The sequence below is a fragment of the Fistularia commersonii genome, chromosome 20 (assembly GCF_037954325.1).
Source record: "Fistularia commersonii isolate RoL2024-O1a breed Wild chromosome 20, RoL_Fcom_v1.0, whole genome shotgun sequence".
NCBI classification, from domain to species: Eukaryota; Metazoa; Chordata; class Actinopteri; order Syngnathiformes; family Fistulariidae; genus Fistularia; species Fistularia commersonii.
The window spans coordinates 8,446,662-8,464,752 of record NC_141303.1 but is presented as its reverse complement, the minus strand read 5'-3'; the positions used below and the strand labels follow the sequence as shown (position 1 = coordinate 8,464,752).

General features: G+C 39.4%; 1 protein-coding gene across 3 annotated transcripts in view; it reads left to right on the top strand.

The window, feature by feature from the left end:
* stxbp5a (syntaxin binding protein 5a (tomosyn)) overlaps window positions 1-18,091 on the top strand; it is an 87,668-nt gene that overhangs the window by 30,431 nt on the left and 39,146 nt on the right. For all 3 annotated transcript variants that reach the window (XM_086166943.1, XM_086166941.1, XM_086166940.1), the window contains exons 3-5: window positions 713-794; window positions 2,293-2,393; window positions 12,895-13,029. In XM_086166943.1, coding sequence (XP_086023069.1) covers window positions 713-794; window positions 2,293-2,393; window positions 12,895-13,029 — 318 coding nt within the window. The remainder of the gene's footprint in view (window positions 1-712; window positions 795-2,292; window positions 2,394-12,894; window positions 13,030-18,091) is intronic.

The window sequence follows — 18,091 nt, the reverse complement described above, 5'->3', positions numbered from 1 at the left end:
TCTTGCCATTAGCTACTCTCATCTACTGGTTCTTAAAATTTCTTTCTGCAAGTGATGTATTCGGTAGCCTGTTCTACTTTTTTCCCTAGCAGGTAACAAGGTGAATGGGCTGCTCACTTGTAGTGATATTTTGGTAATGAGCAGTCATTTAAATTTCACTTGAGAAATGTCTTGTTCACTACAGGTTTCCTCAACAAAGTTGAATCACTTTCTGAGAGGTGACTTTTGCCAGTTCTTCTCATGTTTCTCTCATCCTTTAAACCGAGAATGTAGTGTTCATCACAGTTTCCTCATTTTTTGTGGAAATTTTGTATGTATTGTGTCTGTTTAATAAAGAAGAACAAAAGAAAGATAAAGAAAGAACACAAACTGTTTACATTTACAGTTTTCTTTTGGTTCCTAACATATACACACTAACCCTAGCATACACGTATATTTCAGTAAGAATAAATTTAAAGTCATGTAGACTTGGGAGAGAATAGAGTTGTTATTATGTTGTGCCAGCATTGACCATCAAATGCAACATCACAGAATAATAGTTCAGAATCTGTTAAAGTCTTGTACCATGAAAAGCCTAAGACAAGAAAAAAAAAAAAAACCAACAACCTCAAGACCATGATCTTGGCTACAGTTTCTGAACCTGCAACAAAGCATTGGTGGTTTGCTGCTAAACTCATTTTTTTGGAACATTCCTTGACAAAAAATATTTCAGGTTTGGTCGCCCAGGTGTGGAATGTTACTGCCAGCATGAGAGTGGAGCAGCGGTCATTCAGCTACAGTTTCTCATCAATGAGGTAGGTAGCAAGAAACATGAGAACCACTAACATTATCATATTGTGCAAATACTCCTTTGACATGTTTTACTATCTAGTAGGACAAGTAACTATGTGTAATGAACAAACATAATTTATAATCAAGCAGCAAGTATTCCATGTTTGACAGTCACAGGTTTGTCGGGCTAAATGTAATTTAAAATGACACAGGCACCGTTAAATATGTTTCACCCTTTGCAATGCACTGCAAGTAGTAGAGCAGGTATTAAAATATTGACATTGATGGTTTGAAAACAAGTGATCTTTCAAAATAGGGTCATTAAAAAGAAAACAAGCTGTTTGATTGTACCTATAGAGAAGAGTCTTCAAGATTCACAGGACTCTCATAGTGTATACGCATTCAGCAATTGCTTAAGAGACTCAACCAGCAGTTGGAGAAAGACGGGTGAAAAGATGGTATTGGCAGCTTTTCCATCAGAGCATAAGGCACTTCCTTAAGCTGTTGATCACTTGCAGATTTTGGTCTTTTAGGTAAAATACACTCTCATGAATGCATCGGTGAAGGCTCTCAGTCATCTAGGTCATAAGTCTTGTTACCAAATCTTGTCTTAGCACCTGGATTTGTAAATTTTTTTGAAGACACTCATCTGAGAGACTTCCTCAGTTTTCAAAAGATCTAAAACTCTGAATTAGAACTGGAGAGGCCTCGAAGATGAGAGATGAGAGGTAAAACCTCTTCAAAAACCTGAACAAGATTTGACAGCAACCACCCCAGGAATGTTACTGGATGAAGGTCTAACACTTGAAAAATAAAGCTAATTAGTGCTCCATTCATTGAACTTGACGTATTGAACTCAGTTGTCTGATTTTTGTGAGAAGACATTGCATTGGAAGTATTTTGCATAGCTTCTATTGCTTTACATCTATTGTCTTTTGAAATCATAACAAATGTCAGATGTGAGTCAACCCTCAATTCACCCAACCCTTATTAAGCAGTTGCTCATCTAAAACGACGACTTCTGTCCATATGTCATGTTAAATCACTCAAGGCTGCAAACCCACAGGCCACAGCAATGATAAAGCCTCTTATCAGTTATCGTTTGACAAGCCACAACTGTTAAAAAAACCTCAAAAGCCAGTCTGGTTTATTGATGTACTGTTGCATGAGGTTCATTTTGAGTCTCTTCACACTAGTGATGGAAATGTTTGGTTCAGTTTGATTTTTCTCAGGTGTGTGTGTGTGCGTGTGTGTGCACTGTATATGTGCCGGCATCTTTGTTGTTCTGTGACTGAGGAGATCAAACAAACTTGTAGGGATGTGGAAATTATTTTTAGCACTGAAGTTCTGACACATACTTATGTCATCTTATGAAGCTACATGATCTTGGAAAAGCTGCCTGATTTAAAATTGTCTTTGCTCTCAGGAAAGGGAACAATGTATGTCACAGTTACATTAATTTAGTGCACATTTTCTTCTGTTAATCTTTTTTTTTTTTACTTTCCCCTACTTCATTGACAGGGAGCACTTGTGAGTGCATTGGCTGATGACAGTATTCACCTGTGGAACCTTAGGCAGAAGAGACCAGCCATCCTTCACTCCCTCAAATTCAGCAGAGAGAGGTATGATCTGTACAGTGGAAATTATGAGACAGACCTTCTGCTCAGTGAATGGCACTGCCATTCTATTTGCCTTTTCTCAGTTTCTACTCTATTTTCTCAATTGGGTCCTCTCACTTGCTATGGTGCAATATGAACTGTAGCTTTCCAAGCGGGGGGGCAGTGTCACAGTTTGCTGCCTGTGTGAGCTGTTATTTTTCACTCACTCTTGCGCTGTATGCAAACAGTGGACTTGTCATTTTGCACCAGCAATGTTGTGCACAGGGCACAGTAGATGACAGTGAGTCTCATGATCCCTCTCTCACTGTTAGACCCTCACTAAACACACATTATTTGGGTCATTTACTCTGCCTTAGGGGCTCTGCCATCGCTGGTGCACAGGTGTGAGCCAACCCAAACACCTAAAGGTACACAACGGAGGGTTGAGGCATACACACAAACAGACACACATACATAAACATACCCACAACACACTGAGTTCATTGAGCGCTGAAGGGATGGATCTACCAATGTTGGGGAGGGCAAAGCAAACAGTGGTTTGGCCAAAAAAAGATGTTTCATACTGTTTGTCAATTTTTGTCAGATATACTAAACCTGTGGTTAATTAAGTACTCAGCACATACGACGTTTTTTTTTCAGTATTGGCATGCTTGAGCTCAGGACTCGGGTTTAGAGTCTGACTCAACACAACTTTGACATTAAGTAGCTTTGGAACTCCAGGTCCAGGAAGAGAGCCCTTGTCATTCAGATGTGCATTCGAATTTGTTAGTATAGTTTGCTTTTTTGTATTTGTTATTTTATTATTAATAGGCAACAGTTCTCGATACCTATATTAAAACATCTTCACATGTTTTGAAACAAACTGTTAACCGAAGGAAGCTCACATCACTAGTATTAGATTACTAGAAGATGAAAATGTGGCCCATCCATATTTCATTAATTAATCTCCTCTGTCCAATATAATCTCAGATGCAGTAATTATCAATAATCCCTAAGACGACAAAGATCTGTTGCTCTGAAAAGTGATGAATGGGTTAAATGTCAGTGCCAATGATCTGACACAGCGTTGATATGATGGACAGGTGGCCAGCAGCAGCTTTTAGGGCGGGTTGTGTTCTAGAGGAAGCGCTTGACCGCCTCTGACATTTAGTGAGCACCGCCATCCAACAGTGCAACCACCCCAGGACTCTGTGGAAGAGAGGGGAGGAGATACTGCATCACAAGAGATGTCATGTTGAAAGAGAAGCTGCAAAGTCACTTGAGACATTTGACGTTGGAGGAAAGAAGCAAGTTAAACTGAAGTAAGTGGAGCAAATGGAAAGACTTGTGAAAAGAAGTACTTAGGAATTTGAGCAGTGGAGAAAAAAAGGTGGAGGGGGGGTTGGAGTGCAAGGTAAGAAGAACGGATGCAACATGCTTGAAAAGTTCAGGAACACAGTGACTTGACTCGTTTCATATCTTCTGACCATTTAATATTTAAGAGTATGGAAGCTGTTTTTCAACTCTTATCTGCACATAATATCTGTTTCATTTTCTTAACATAGAGAAAGTTGCACTAACACCAGCTTTACCAGTGAGATGTTCAAATTAAATTACTTGAGCCTTAGACATCTTCTTTATTGTGCCTTACAACAATTCCACACAGGGCCTTTGGCTTCTCAAGAATAATAATCCCACTGCATAGTGGCTATGCCGTATACTTTTTTAATGAAGTTTACACACACACACACACACACACACTCAGACATTGAGTACATCTGCTCTGAATATGGACAATGAGGGATGGCGTGGCACAAGGGTTTAGAGCATTCGTCTGAGGAACCGAACATTCATCGTTTGATTCCCGTGATCCTCCTAGCCTGTAAGACACTGAAGTCCTTACTGCTCCTCTGGTGCTGCTAAGTGGTTGCCACTGCTCATGGTTCTTCCATGATGGGTTAAATGCAGTGATGACACTTCACTGATGTTGCGCTGGATGTATAACTGAATGTGACAAATAAAGGGATTTCTGTCTACTGTCTTATTCTGATGTTACACTTGGTCCGTAAATGTGAACATCTACTTTGTAACATGATCACTACTGTGATATCAGAATAATATAATATTGTTTGACTATTAAGACAAGTGTCCTGTATAACTTCTAGTCCCATAAAAGCAGCTCTAAAAGTTGAGCTTTTTTTGAACTCTTATTTTATTCCTGTCTCTTTTAGTGCATTTAGTGGGGTGCACACATTATCCTCTCGGAACTCCCTGGTTTTAAAGGCTAAACGTGGTGATTCTTATTTTTATAAATGGTGGATATTGAACCAAGATTTTTTAAATGTAATGGGGAGTTAAGCTCTCTTGCACAAATAACTTTTAAGTATTAATTAGCAGCTATTGTACGTGACTTTTAATGCAAACAAACAACTACTGTAAATATCCTTTTTCTCCTTATGCTTTTTCCACTGTCTTTCAATCTGACAATTCTCAGAGGTTAACGTATAGAGCACAAGCAAACAATCCTTTTCGCTTACTTATAAATGTTTGTCATGTGGAACTGACACCAGATTTGCCAAAAAAATTACAACTCAAGTAATCACTTCCAGCCATTCGTTGTCTACCGCTTATCCTACACATCAGGTCGCAGAGAATAATGGAACCTATCCCAGCCGTAATTCAACAAGAGGTGGGATACACACTGGACCAGACAGTCACAACCATTCACCCTCTTATAAGGGCAATTTATTCCAATTAACCTTCTGCATGCTTTTGGTCTGTGGGAGGAAACCCACGCAGGCAGCATGCAGACACAAACGTACAAAGGCTCCCTGTGGGAATCAAACCATGGTCCTTCATGATATAAGGCAGAAGTGCGAACCACTGTGCCACCTGCTTAAATTAAAGAAAACAAACAAAAACAACAAATAACAAAAACATGAAAATGTGTACCATTAAACATAATGTTGAAAAAAATGTAGCAGATATGATGAAGTTCATGCATTTTGCAGGCCAGTCCTCAATAAATTGGCTTTTAGTTGTTTTCAAAGGTACGCTCTACAGAAAGACCTTGGGCACTCAGTATTTATGAAAAGTGAGCATTTTAATCCTTAGGAAGGCCGATAAGAAAGAGGAATATATAGATTTAAATAGGTTGATATGAAAAAAGTTTGCAAGTTTAGTGTGACATGTAGCGCTACATATCCCCCAGCTTCAAAAATCTTCCCTCAGACAGTGCTGACTGACTAACTCTGACAGATACCTCTTCTGGAGGCAAACAAATCTCATGATTTAAAAAATATACAGCTACTCAGAAAGTTGGAGCATTTTTTCCCTAAATTGGTGTAACTGCATTTAATGTTGCAGTACTATTGGTACATTCCCCCTAAATTGTAAGCAAAACATTTCATCCTTTCTTCCCTTGTGCCTATTTTTTGTGATCAAAATTTGACTAGATGTGTGAAAGCATTGCCGACCACCCCCCTCCCCCCCAGCATTGGCATCCATTCATATGAGATCACTGGCATCCAAATGGGAGGAGAGAAGGGAGGAGATGAGTTGAGACACAGTGGGCCTCAGCCAGGGACCAGTGAGTCAGTCTGTGGGTTGGAGTGTGGGGATGGAGAGAGCACAAAAGAAATCCTGCAGAGTCATTCTGGCGTAGGATGCTCCCTTCACCTCCTGGCCCTACAGGAATGTGCTGCAGATGCAGATTCAATCATCAATGCAGGGGGATATGATTGGAGATAATAGGGGTCAGGGTCACAATTCATGTGTCGACACACTTCAAAGAACGTCTTAGAAAAACAACTCCTGAAGCTCTTGTTGTGATTTGGTTTTGTGGTTAAATCTGTTGCTTGAAGCTTAACAAACAAGGTTTATTTTTTTCTGTCTTTTAAAAGAAACTGGCATATTTGGACATCCGTTTATGGCATTTCTTATGCAAGTGACCGTTTAATTTAAAAATTTATTTCTCCTTGTATGAGATTGCTGTTGGACTTTTTTTTTTTTTTTGAGGAGGTAGAAGCAGCACATATTTATATTCAGGATTCCAAGTATGTATTGTCATGTACACAGTATGAAAACAGCATTCGCTTTATAAGGAAATTCTTTCTTTGCTGTTCTTAAAGCCAAACACTGTGATCTAGGTATAAAATGAATACATGATAATATGCAGTAGAAGCTATTTTAAAAGGCAGTATGTGAAAGATAAAATAAAAATATACTATGCAGAAATGTAAACCATGCAGATAGAACAGTAAACCAATCTAACTATTGTGCAATGATCAGCATGAATCTGTAAATTAAACCCATGCAAATGGAAAAGGTGTAAATTGAAAGTGTACAAATTAAAAATGTAAACAGTCAAGTACAGCTGATTTTTCAGATGTAGTCCATGATTGTAAATGCCTGTCAGCTTTAGTAGTATGATGGCAGTGCAAAAGGAACTGTTCTTTAGTCTTTTGTTTCATTTTTCTGTACTTCCAGCCTGTGGATAGAAGTGTGAGTAGTCGGTACTGTAGGTGCATGCGGTACTTGAGGATGGAAGAAGCTCTCTCAGGGACTCTACTGTGTTAAATGCTCTGTGGAGAGTGCATTAGAGTCCTGGTGATCTTCTCTTTAGTCTTCGCCACTCGCAGTCCATAGCAATAGAGCTTCTGTACAACACAGTGATGCAGCTGGTCAAGATTCTCTCAACAATGCAGCTGTAGAAGTTGCGGAGTATCTGAAGTGAGAACCAAACTTCCTTAGCCTCCTCAGAAGGTACAGCCACTGTTGAGCCTTCTGAGCCAACTGTTTGGTGTTACGTTACCAGGTCATCCTGATGTGGACGCCCAGGTATTTAAAGTTATTCACCCACTTTACTTCAAGGTCAAAGTGATGAACAGTGGCTAATGAGGTCCTTTCTATTTCCCCATGTGCACAATCATTCCCTTCATCTTGTCAAAATTGAGGGTGAGGCTGTTCTCACACGATGACACTAGACCGTTTCGCTCCCGCTGGTGATGCATCCTGTCACTATGGTGTGGTCCACAAACAGAACCAGTCACAGAGGGTGGGGTGCAGTCTAAGTGTGGGTATTTTGTGTCTGAGTTTGTGGGGGGGTGATCATGATTAAGGTGGCACTGTAGTCTACAAAGAGCATCCTGATCCTCTTCCAGCTGGGAAAGAGGATAATGAAGGGCAGTAGCTATAGTTCCTGAGACCTGTTGGGTTGGTAGGCAAACTGCAGGGGGTCCTGAGTGTCAGCTATGCTGCTCTGAATTTGGGCCAGCACTTCTCTCAATATGCTGTCATTGGTTGTTCTATTGTTATTCTCTATAAACCCGAGGGAAATATTGAAATCTTGGCCAGCCGAATACTGACAACCTGGTTCTGTGCTGTATCTGTTGGTTGTTTCAGGACAAGTAACAAACGGGAGCAGTATCCTGTCTTTCTAGATAGCCACCATAAGTATATTTTTACGTTGATTATTTTGAATGTTCTCACAATGTTTGTCGGACACGTGTGTGTGTGTGTGTGTGTGTGTGTGTGTGTGTGTGTGTGTGTGTGTGTGTATGTGTGTGTTTGTGTGTGTGTGTGACATTGTACTGTGAGGCAAAAAGACAGGCATATTGTACATATGCAGTGTACAGTGGAGTGTTGCATAGGCAAATGGTAGCAGGCAGATTACAATGGAAGAGTTATATTGGAGGTATAATAAATGGGAGTGTCTCAGAACAATGTACTTAACCTACAAAACTTACATTAAGAAAAAGTGCACAACAGAAGATCTAACCAAGACTTGAAGGAACAGAAATAATGAAACAACTTTGGACATATGGAGTAGCACCAGGCAGATGAAAGAATGAACAGGGAGTATTAAAAGGCTAACTGACAGACAAGACACAGGTTTTCGAATTTCAAATGGCCTAACCAAACGGAATTTTAAGAAAAAATGAGGGGAAGTGATGTAAAAAATATCCAGCCACAGTTTGTCATTATGAGCACCTGTATGTTTTTTTTTTTTTTTTTGAAGAATAAATACTTTTAATGTATCCTTCATTACCTAATCGCTGCATACATGTCTGCTACCCAACTTCAGCTTTTTCCTCTCACAGCAGTTTACCAAAGAACCTTTCCGGACTAAGCCAACTTCCGTCTTAGATTTAGACAAACTTAGCCTGGTTAAGCCAGTTATTTCTATTAAAAGTTCAGTTAGAAGTTGAGAACTATGCAGCTGAGCAGCTGCGATGCATTTGAGAGCCAGTTCTGAGAAAGCCCCTCTCTTTCACTGTGTCAGATAACCAGGCAACATTGTATAATCAGTTTTTATTATTCACAAGTTTAGATGTTGGACACTAAATCAAAAAACACGAAATGACCAATGTCCCCCAAATCAGCCCTTAAAAGGCAGTACGTACACATTTATGAGTAACTTCCTTTACAGTGACATTGAAACTACTTACATAGCAAAGGCAAATTGAATACATTTTTCTACCTTCGTTCAGACTTGTTGTCTGTGATATTTATAACTTTCTATTATTGCACCATTGAATTTATGCAATTTAAATCTTCTACATGTGTGAAACATATGGCAGTATTGACAATAAAGGTGACTTTGACTTTGACACACAGGTCAGTGTTATTGTTAAGGGCAGTTGACCGGGAGTCACATTTCTCTCCATGTGTGGTGATAATACTGTTTAATAGCAACATGAGAAAGTCACGCTGTACAGACTGATACCTTATAAAGACTCTACTTAATTACTTTTCAGTGAGCCATGTACTGTACTATAGTTCTGGCGCTAGTCAACAGTGTCTGGGTAGTGTTTGGTAAGCAACTATCTTCTCTGAGGAAATCAGTTTGGCAATGAGGCTTGTAAGCTGGAAAGTGCCGTCCTCTGTAAGTCGTGAGCACTTGATGTTGTTCACCATGAATTCACCTTGAGAAACATCCCTGCACAACAAAGTATAAACAGAATGACATGCATACTTGTAAAAACAATCTCATGCAAGTTTGCGGTAGAAAAAAAAGACTATCAAACATATATTTACACTAAATCAATGTTAAATGTCATTCATTGATAGCAACTAAAGAGAATATAGAGCACCAACATAAATAGGGACACAAACAGACATTTATGCATAATTTACAAATAATCACCTTGAACACAGCCACACACTCCAACCCTCAAATGTCTTGATGAGGCACATCTGTCAGCACAGATGGAACAGGACATTAAATCCAGTAGTCCGTTTGCCTATGGATCTAAGAACACTAAAACATGTCATGAAAAGACAAGTTCTTCGTCCATCTTGCTCTGTAAAGCCCATCTGTATTAATATGTATGTGTCAACTGTTTAAGCAGGTTAGTATATATATTTCCACTGCTGACTCCAATAATGCATGTACCCTGAAATGAAAAACATTTTGTGGATTATCTTTATTTCATTTAAATAAAACTATTTTGCACTTTATAATTTTAACAAAATTGCATGTGGAACCTGTAGCGAAACAACTTCTTTTAGTTATCTTAAGGGAACTATGTACTCAGCTTGACAAAGATTCAAGATTTGAATAAAAGGAGAATCACAAAAAAAGCTACCATGACACATTGATACATTGGGGGATATATCTGAACCTCATTTTTAGTGTTCCTCTGGGCTATATTTACCATGGAAGATGTCTATGAAGCTTCAATATGTCACTGCTGTTTGAGCTTGGCAAAGCAAAACATTTATAGTTGATCATGTGCCTGGAATCACTCATAATACCCCAGGGTAATAGCTGTTAAGTGTACCCTAGCCCCAGTACACTGACAATTATTTATTTTTTTGATTTGATATTTTTAGGTATTTTGCAAGGAAAGGCAAACAATCTAGGTTTTTTTTTGTCTTTTGTTTTGGAAGATTTTCTTAGCCACTTTGAACAACAATTGCTTTTAAGTTGATTTCTGTGTGAGCGTGCGTGCGTGTGCGTGTGCGTGTGTGTGCGTGCGTGTGTGTGAGTGTGTGTGTGTCATATTATACTGCTCACATGCCCATAGCGTCACAGAGGCTGAAAGGGTACCTCAGCTCACATTAGGTGAGAGGTCAGGCTCACCCTGAACTGGTTGCCAGCAAACCACAGAATGGCCAATTAAGGTCTTTCATAAACAGTATGATTTGGTCTGTGGGCAGAAACAGGAGAGAATACGGACTGAATGATGATAGAATATCCATATCTGTATCAAGCGATGTGATCTTAAAATATTCATTCATGATGTATTTGTATGTCTCACATATTTGTCATCACTGCATACTTGACTAAAGTCAGTACTGATCTCCTCTTTAAAATTCTTTTAAAGTACCACATATTTAAAAGTATTTTGCTTCATTCTTGTTGTTTGTTTTCACTGGATCTTCAACCAAAGCCCTATGTCATAACTGGTCTATGGGAAAGCAGTCAATCTAAACGATGGATGTCAGATTAAGCCAATTATTGGTCCGAGTATTGTATATGTGTGTTGCTCTTAGCAATAGCATGTGTTGGAGTGGTTACACAACTCTGTGCACCAGTGTTATAAATGAGCTGCTACTTTCATTTCTGTGAAACAGGGAGAAAGCAACTGAGCTTGGGAAAATGAGAATTATACTTTAATCCAGAAGACAGGAAGGAGAGTACTTGGTGTATCATCTGGAAGGAAAGTAGATAAGGAGACTTGGTGATGGAATGAGGAAGAGCAGGATAATATACAGAGAAAGCGGTTAGTAAAGAAGAAATGGGACACTGAGGGGACTGAAGAGAACAGAGAGGAGTACAGGGAGATACAGCATAAGGTAAAGAGAGGTAGCAAATGCAAAACAAAGGGCATATGATGACTTGTATGCTCGGTTGGACACTAAAGAGAGAGAGAATGTACTGTAGACAGGTTGGCGAAATGGAGAGATAGAGATGGAAAGGAAGTACAGCAGGTCCGGGTGAGGATCGAGATTGAAATGTATTTACTGATGCTTGAAGAGTGAGGGGAAGATGGAAAGAGTGCTTTGAAGAGCTGATGAATGAAGAAAATGAATGAGAGGCAAGGGTTTAAGAGGTGACTATTGTAGACCACAAAGTAGCAGATATTAGTAAAAGTGAAGTGAGGAAGGCATTAAAGAGGATGAAGAGAAGAGAGGGGGGTTAGTCCTACTGATATACTTGTGGAGGTATGGAGAGGCATTTTTAGAGAGTGAGAAGATGCCTGAGGAGTGGAGAAGAAGTGTGATGGTGCCCAAGAATAAGGGGAGAACGAAACGAAAGAGAGATAAATTTGATGAGCTATACAATGAAGTTATGGGAAGTATGAGGAAGTCTGGAGTAGCAGAGAAGTATGTTAGACTGGTGCAGGACAAGTATACTAGCTGTGAGACAGTGTTGAGGAGTGCTGTAAGGTCAACAGAGAAGTTCAAGGCGGAGGTGGGACTCCATCAGGGATCAGCTCTGAGCCCCCTCCTGTTTGCAGTGGTGATGGACATGCTGACAGATGAGGTTAGACGGGAATCTCCATGGACCATGAAGTTTGCAGATAACATTGTGATCTGTAGTGAGAAAAGAGAACAGGTTGAGGAAAATCTAGAGAGGTAGAGGTATGCTCTGGGAAGTAGAGGAATGAAGGGTAGTTGCAGCAAGACAGAGTATGTGTGTGAATTAGAGGAACCCAGGAGTGTTAGGGGTACTATGCGATAGAAGACTATCAGCCAGAATGAAAGGAAAGGTGTACAAGACAGTGGTGAGACCAACGACTATATGGTCTAGAAACAGTAGCAATGACAAAAAGACAGGGGGCAGTGCTAGAGGTCGCAGAGATGAAGATGCTAAGGTTCTTTGGGAGTGACGAGGATGGATAGGATCAGAAATGAGTCTCTCAGAGTAACAGCACATGTTAGGTGTTTTTGAGAGAAGGTCAGAGAAGCCAGACTGAGGTGGTTCAGTCATTTACAGAGGAGAGATAGTGAATATATTGGTAAATGGAGCTGACATGCAGGAGGTCTAGAGGGAGACCAAAGAGAAGATTTATGGACATAGGAAGAGAGAATATGAAGGTAGATGGTGTGAGAGAGGAGCATACAGAGAATAGGGTTCAATGGAGACGGTTGATTCACTCTGGCGACTCCTGAAGGGAAAAGCCGAAGGGAGAAGACCAGGAAGAAGAATATTCTTTAGACTATAGGTTGAAGATGGATAAAGAACAAAATGATGAAAAAAAAGACAAGATAAATGTATAGCTGTAGTTAAGGAGGATAGGTTTATAACCTCTCATTAAACTTAGGTCCGGTGGATGGATTGAAGTAGAAGTTGGGGTGATGGTGAAAACAGAAGAATTACAAGTGTTTCTTTGCTCCATTGTCCTCGATGTCCAGAGTGCTGGTTGGATGAAGAAGAGTTCAGCAATCTCTGATGAATGTTTTTATGAGCCTCTGTCTATGAGCTCAAGTCTCTTTTCTGTCCCTAGTAACCCTTTCATCACATTTTTTGCTCTTTTTCTTACTTACTTACTTATTTCTCTATTTTCTTTCACAGAATAACTTTCTGTCACCTGCCCTTCCAGAGTAAATGGTTGTACATTGGCACAGAAAGAGGGAACATCCACATTGTCAACGTGGAGTCCTTTATGCTCTCAGGCTACGTCATCATGTGGAACAAAGCCATCGAACTGTAAGTGTTACATCCCACATGTCACCCACATGCACTAACCTGAAAAGACACGACTATTGCCCACATATTCTTAAAATACTGCACATTTTTCCATTCTTCTGTGAATGTTTTGCACCATACAGAGGGGGTTCGTATCCAAAGTGAATCTGTCAATCAATATTTGCAGGAATTAAATTCCTACTGTCAGCACTGCATCATAGGATCCCGGGTTATTGACGCACCTTGCAGCACTTGCGTGTGGAAAAAGTGTGTGTGTTATCAGCATTTTGCCTTTCAAAAGGTTATTGTGGTTTAACTGTAATGAGATATGAAGGAGTGATTAGTCAGTCTATCATTTCCAGGCACAGTATTGGAGTCCAGGTACTGAGTCCTCTTTCTCATTGCTGCTTCAGTGGCTGTCCCAGGTTGACAGGCTCCATTTTCATACCCTGCTGTAGGGACTTAAATTATTCACTTGAGCGTTTGGCTCCACACGTTTTCTGCATGCATCTTCTCTGCATGTGTGTGTTGGGAGATGAGGGAAGCTGTGTCGGAAGAGGGGTGGAACAGGTGTCTGCCAAGATCAGTGTATGGTGCACGTAGACGTCTCGTCGACAGGGCTGCAGGGGAGAGTAGGCGAGAGTGAATGGTGGGAGAGAGGGAAAGGAGAGGAGGGGGAAATGTATGACAGAGGAGACAAGAACTGAATGGATGAGACAGAGCTTTTGCCTGGGGGACAGAACATATAGAGGAAGAATAACAGAAGAGTGGATGGTGTAATGACCAAGGGATAAATGACAGTAACAGAGGGCATGTACAAGATGAAGAATGTATGCAAATAACTAAGAAGAGAGAGAGCGATTGAAAAAGGTTTCCGCTTGGAAAAGAAAAGGGTCAAACACAGAAGGAAACAAGTGAGAAAGGCAAGACTAGATGTGAATGATAAGATTGAGACGTAGATGTGCTTCTTGACTCAAGGTCAGTCAATAACTTTTTGTTTTCATTAGTTTAACTCTTTCTTTACAGTCCACTCTCCCCCTGCTCTACTCCATAGCTGTAAGTGGGGTCATAAATGTCAAAAGCGAATCAGTCATTCTGAGCAATTGGAAAAATTGGAAACCGCTACTTAAAAATAGCCAATAAGATAAATGTAGTGGATAATCAGATGATAGGGTGCATGGTAGCACTATATATTGCAATTCAAATATATAGAAATATCCAACACCAGCCTGAAACATGTTGCAAAACCCAATAAAATCCCAAGGGAAACAAGAGGCCACAGTGTGTTTCATGTTGTCTGACATACCCTTTCACATATAGGAAATTCGTATAGGAGATTCAAGTTGTAGATAATGAAAGAATTTTGCAACTTTTTGTCGCTGCTCACTAGTACAGTGTTTGGTGTCAAGAAAAGCCCCTTCAAATAGAAAGCAGTATCATTATGATTATTATTATTATTATTATGATGATGACAAAATACATGGAAATTAACAAGACTGCTTTGTTTTCACATTGTATCTGTCTGTACTGCATCTGTATGTATCATTTTCTGTTTTAATGTGAAATACCTTAAAAGAGGTCTTTAGAAAATGCAAAATAATATGCCCTTCTGTTGTCCATGAATCATGTTACTTTTTTTACATCTTCAAAGTAATCAAAGCAATGTTAACACATTCCTTTTCCAGCTTTTCTGCAGGAAAAGCGTATCAATAAGGAAATGCATATAAATCGTTAGATATGTTCTTCACATTATAGATAATATTCAAAAATAATAATTCTGCAATTACTACCACTACTACTACTAATAACAATAATCAAAATAATTCTAATAATTGATGATGATGATAAAAAAGTGGTATACATTTTTGCATGAGTACAGAATTGAGTCAAGTCGTTATGACTTCATGACTTTTTTTAGACATTTAGCAACTCTGTTAGAACTTTAAAGATAAGTAAGCAGTTGCAGAACTTTTGACATGCTGTTTCTGCCCAAACTGTAGCTCTGTATGATTGGTTTGGGGAAATTAGGTTTCCATATCTCTCGTTTCTGGCTTCAATCACTCACATAGACATTCTGTGGGATACTTTGTCTCAGAGATAGCAGGGGCTCCTGGAATCAATTCACTGATTCATTGACGTTGCTCTCAGTTTGCATATCTGTTTGAGCATATGAATATGTGTCTGTCATTTTTCTTTGATGGAAATCAGAAAGGTGTGTGAGTAATTCTCTTGTTCATTCTCTGTGCATCTCACTGCTAGCTGCAGGTGTTTGTGGTATTGCGGTCTGGATAAAAAGCTTCCTCACCTATTGATGCCTTTTGATGAAGTCATTAGATGAAGGAAGTGGTTTATCTAGATCAACTGCAGGCAGAGTCCTAATGATTAATTTGGTGGCAGATCACTAATTTAAACAAGTTGCAATGGTATGTCGGGGTTTTGGTTATTTGCTTTTATTTATTCATTAAGGTCCCCTCATAGTTTTTAGGATCATGGCAAGAATGTGATTTTTTTTTTTTTTTGTTGTTGTTGAGTGTAAGCATCCATAAATATTGTGCATTTATAAATGTAATCATTCTGACATTTACTGTCGGTAACGATATCGTTAGTGTCTTGCAAACATGTATTCATGATTCGCGATGAACACTGGTATTAGGCTAATGTTTACTGTTTTTTTTTTTTTTTGTTTTCTGCATTTTCATCCATCTTTGATTTAGAAAAGCCTGGCCTGACACCTACTTATACACAAACAAGCTGTCTATTTGTTGTATTGAAACATAACCTTCTAAATATTTACAGTACAATTTGCTGACTCGTTTTTCAGCTAAATTAATCATAGGTTATGTCACATCTTTCAATGTCACAGGTGAAGTTGTTTGACGTGTCTAGATAATATAGTCCAGGGGTGTCAAATATACGGCCCGCGGGCCGGAACCGGCCCACAAGGGGATTCGACCAGGTCCGCAGGATAATTTGAAAGTGAAAAAATGCATAAAAGACAATGATTTTTTTTTTTAATTAAGTGCAATCCGAGAATTTTCCGCTAGGAGGCGCACTATTTTGGTCAGAGTAGACGACAGTCTGCATCACTGAGACTGACCAATCAGCAGACGTCATCAATGCACCACCTGCTGCTTGTTATGACGTTGTTTCTACCCTGTTCTCTACCTCCCCGCTACGCCCTCATTAGCCAAAATGTCGTTATCAAAATAGAGAAAAGTAGTTAAAGAGTGTAGAATTTTCAAAGAAAAATTGACTACGTCAACCTTTGTGCTTAGCGTGTTTGCAACAAGTTTCGGTATTTTAGGAATGTAATATACGGCGCCGCTACGAGACTCATCAGAGCGAAAAATATGACAGCTTGCAAAGACAACTGAGAAGAGACAAGATCAACGAATTGCTGGCGGGTCTGAGGAAACAGCGGTCCACTTTCACCGATAGCCGAGAAATCAGTGAAGCAGCGGTAAAAGCCAGCTAGCTAATTGCTAGCGAATATGTGCAATTTAAAGTTAAGTCACCAGCTTCTCTACAAACTTGTATGATGGAATTCTATTGTTCATGCAACTCCATACATTTTCAGTATGTATTGTATGAGTATGCATGTTTCATGGATGAAGTTTACACATTTACAGGTCAGGTGAATACTCCAATCCTTACACATTTAATAGCACCCTTTTTAGTTTGGAGGGTGTAGGCAGGGATTCAATTTAGATTTTATATGCACATGTGTAAATGGTTTAAAAATCCCTTTCTTTATAAGTCTCATTTAATCTTAAAATACATTACTATATTTTTCAATACCAATTACTTGTTAAAGTTTTGTGCCTGTGTACGATCAGTGGGATCTCATGATCACATGATTGCAATTCATACATGTGAATGAAATAAGTAAATTGCACTTTTGTCTAAGGAAATATGAGGTGTTTCATGAAATGTTTTGTAAAGGGATTGGTCATTAAATTCCAAGATTTTCTAATGTCCTTGTACTTCGTTACACCAAAACAGAGGAAAGATATGATATTTTGGTTATTTATTGTTGAATATGCTATTATTTTAATGGTCCGGCCCACTTGACATCTACCTAGGCCGTATGTGGCTCACGATGAGAAATGAGTTTGACACCCCTGATATAGTCGTTATGTCATAATCTGTATCATTAGGCTCTCAGAGGTGTTTCATGCTTTTAGCTTATTTTCATTGTTTCCCCACATAGATTTGTTTAACATGCATAATTGAAATGTATTATTTGTTACAGTGTCCACTACACCTCTCCTCCTTTGTGATGGTTGCAATATGCTGGGATTTATGTTCTAGAGTCATACTGTGGACAGAGCTATTTGGAAACAAGCTGCATTAGCTAAGCCACTGGCCCCTGTCCAGGCCAGCGCGTTTTTTATGACTCACACCTCCGCTCCGACTTTTGACACATAGTGCATAATCAACTGCATTTCACTAATTCTAAACCGACGCTCAAGACTTTGCCGTTATTGCAAGGCCAAATGGGATGTTGTGTCAGTTGTATACAAGGTAAATATTTTTGTGTGTATTTGATTTGATTTGATTAGATGGTCACCGAGTACAGAACAGCAGAAGTGGAACAGGAGTGGCCAAATGTTAATTGTTTACTATGACACATAGTTCACATAAACATATTGGCCTGCGGTCTTTCCTGTTCTGACCTGTTTCATTTTCTACCACTCACCCACATAGAAGCCTCAGGCCAAATTCATGTTTTGAATTTTTCATCGTCTTACGTATGTTCCTGCATACACTGTTTATGCATGTGAGTGGCCTTTAGCTAGATTTGGTCACTTGTACCAAAACATTCAGCTACTTCGTAGCTGTCAACAATGCTCAGTCTCCACCCTCCGGGTGGAGGTCCAGGTGTGACCTTTCAACACGCAATAGTCTTAGAGGTATACATTACAGGTCATTTGCTGATCCAAAAAAATGTTAGGTCCAGTTACAAATTTAATGTGACTCAATACCAAAATACCAAGGGGTCCTTTTGCCCCCATAGTGATTTTGAATGGATGTGAAAGCACTCAGGAGGTGCTTACTTTGGTGTACTGCAGTCTATGATCCT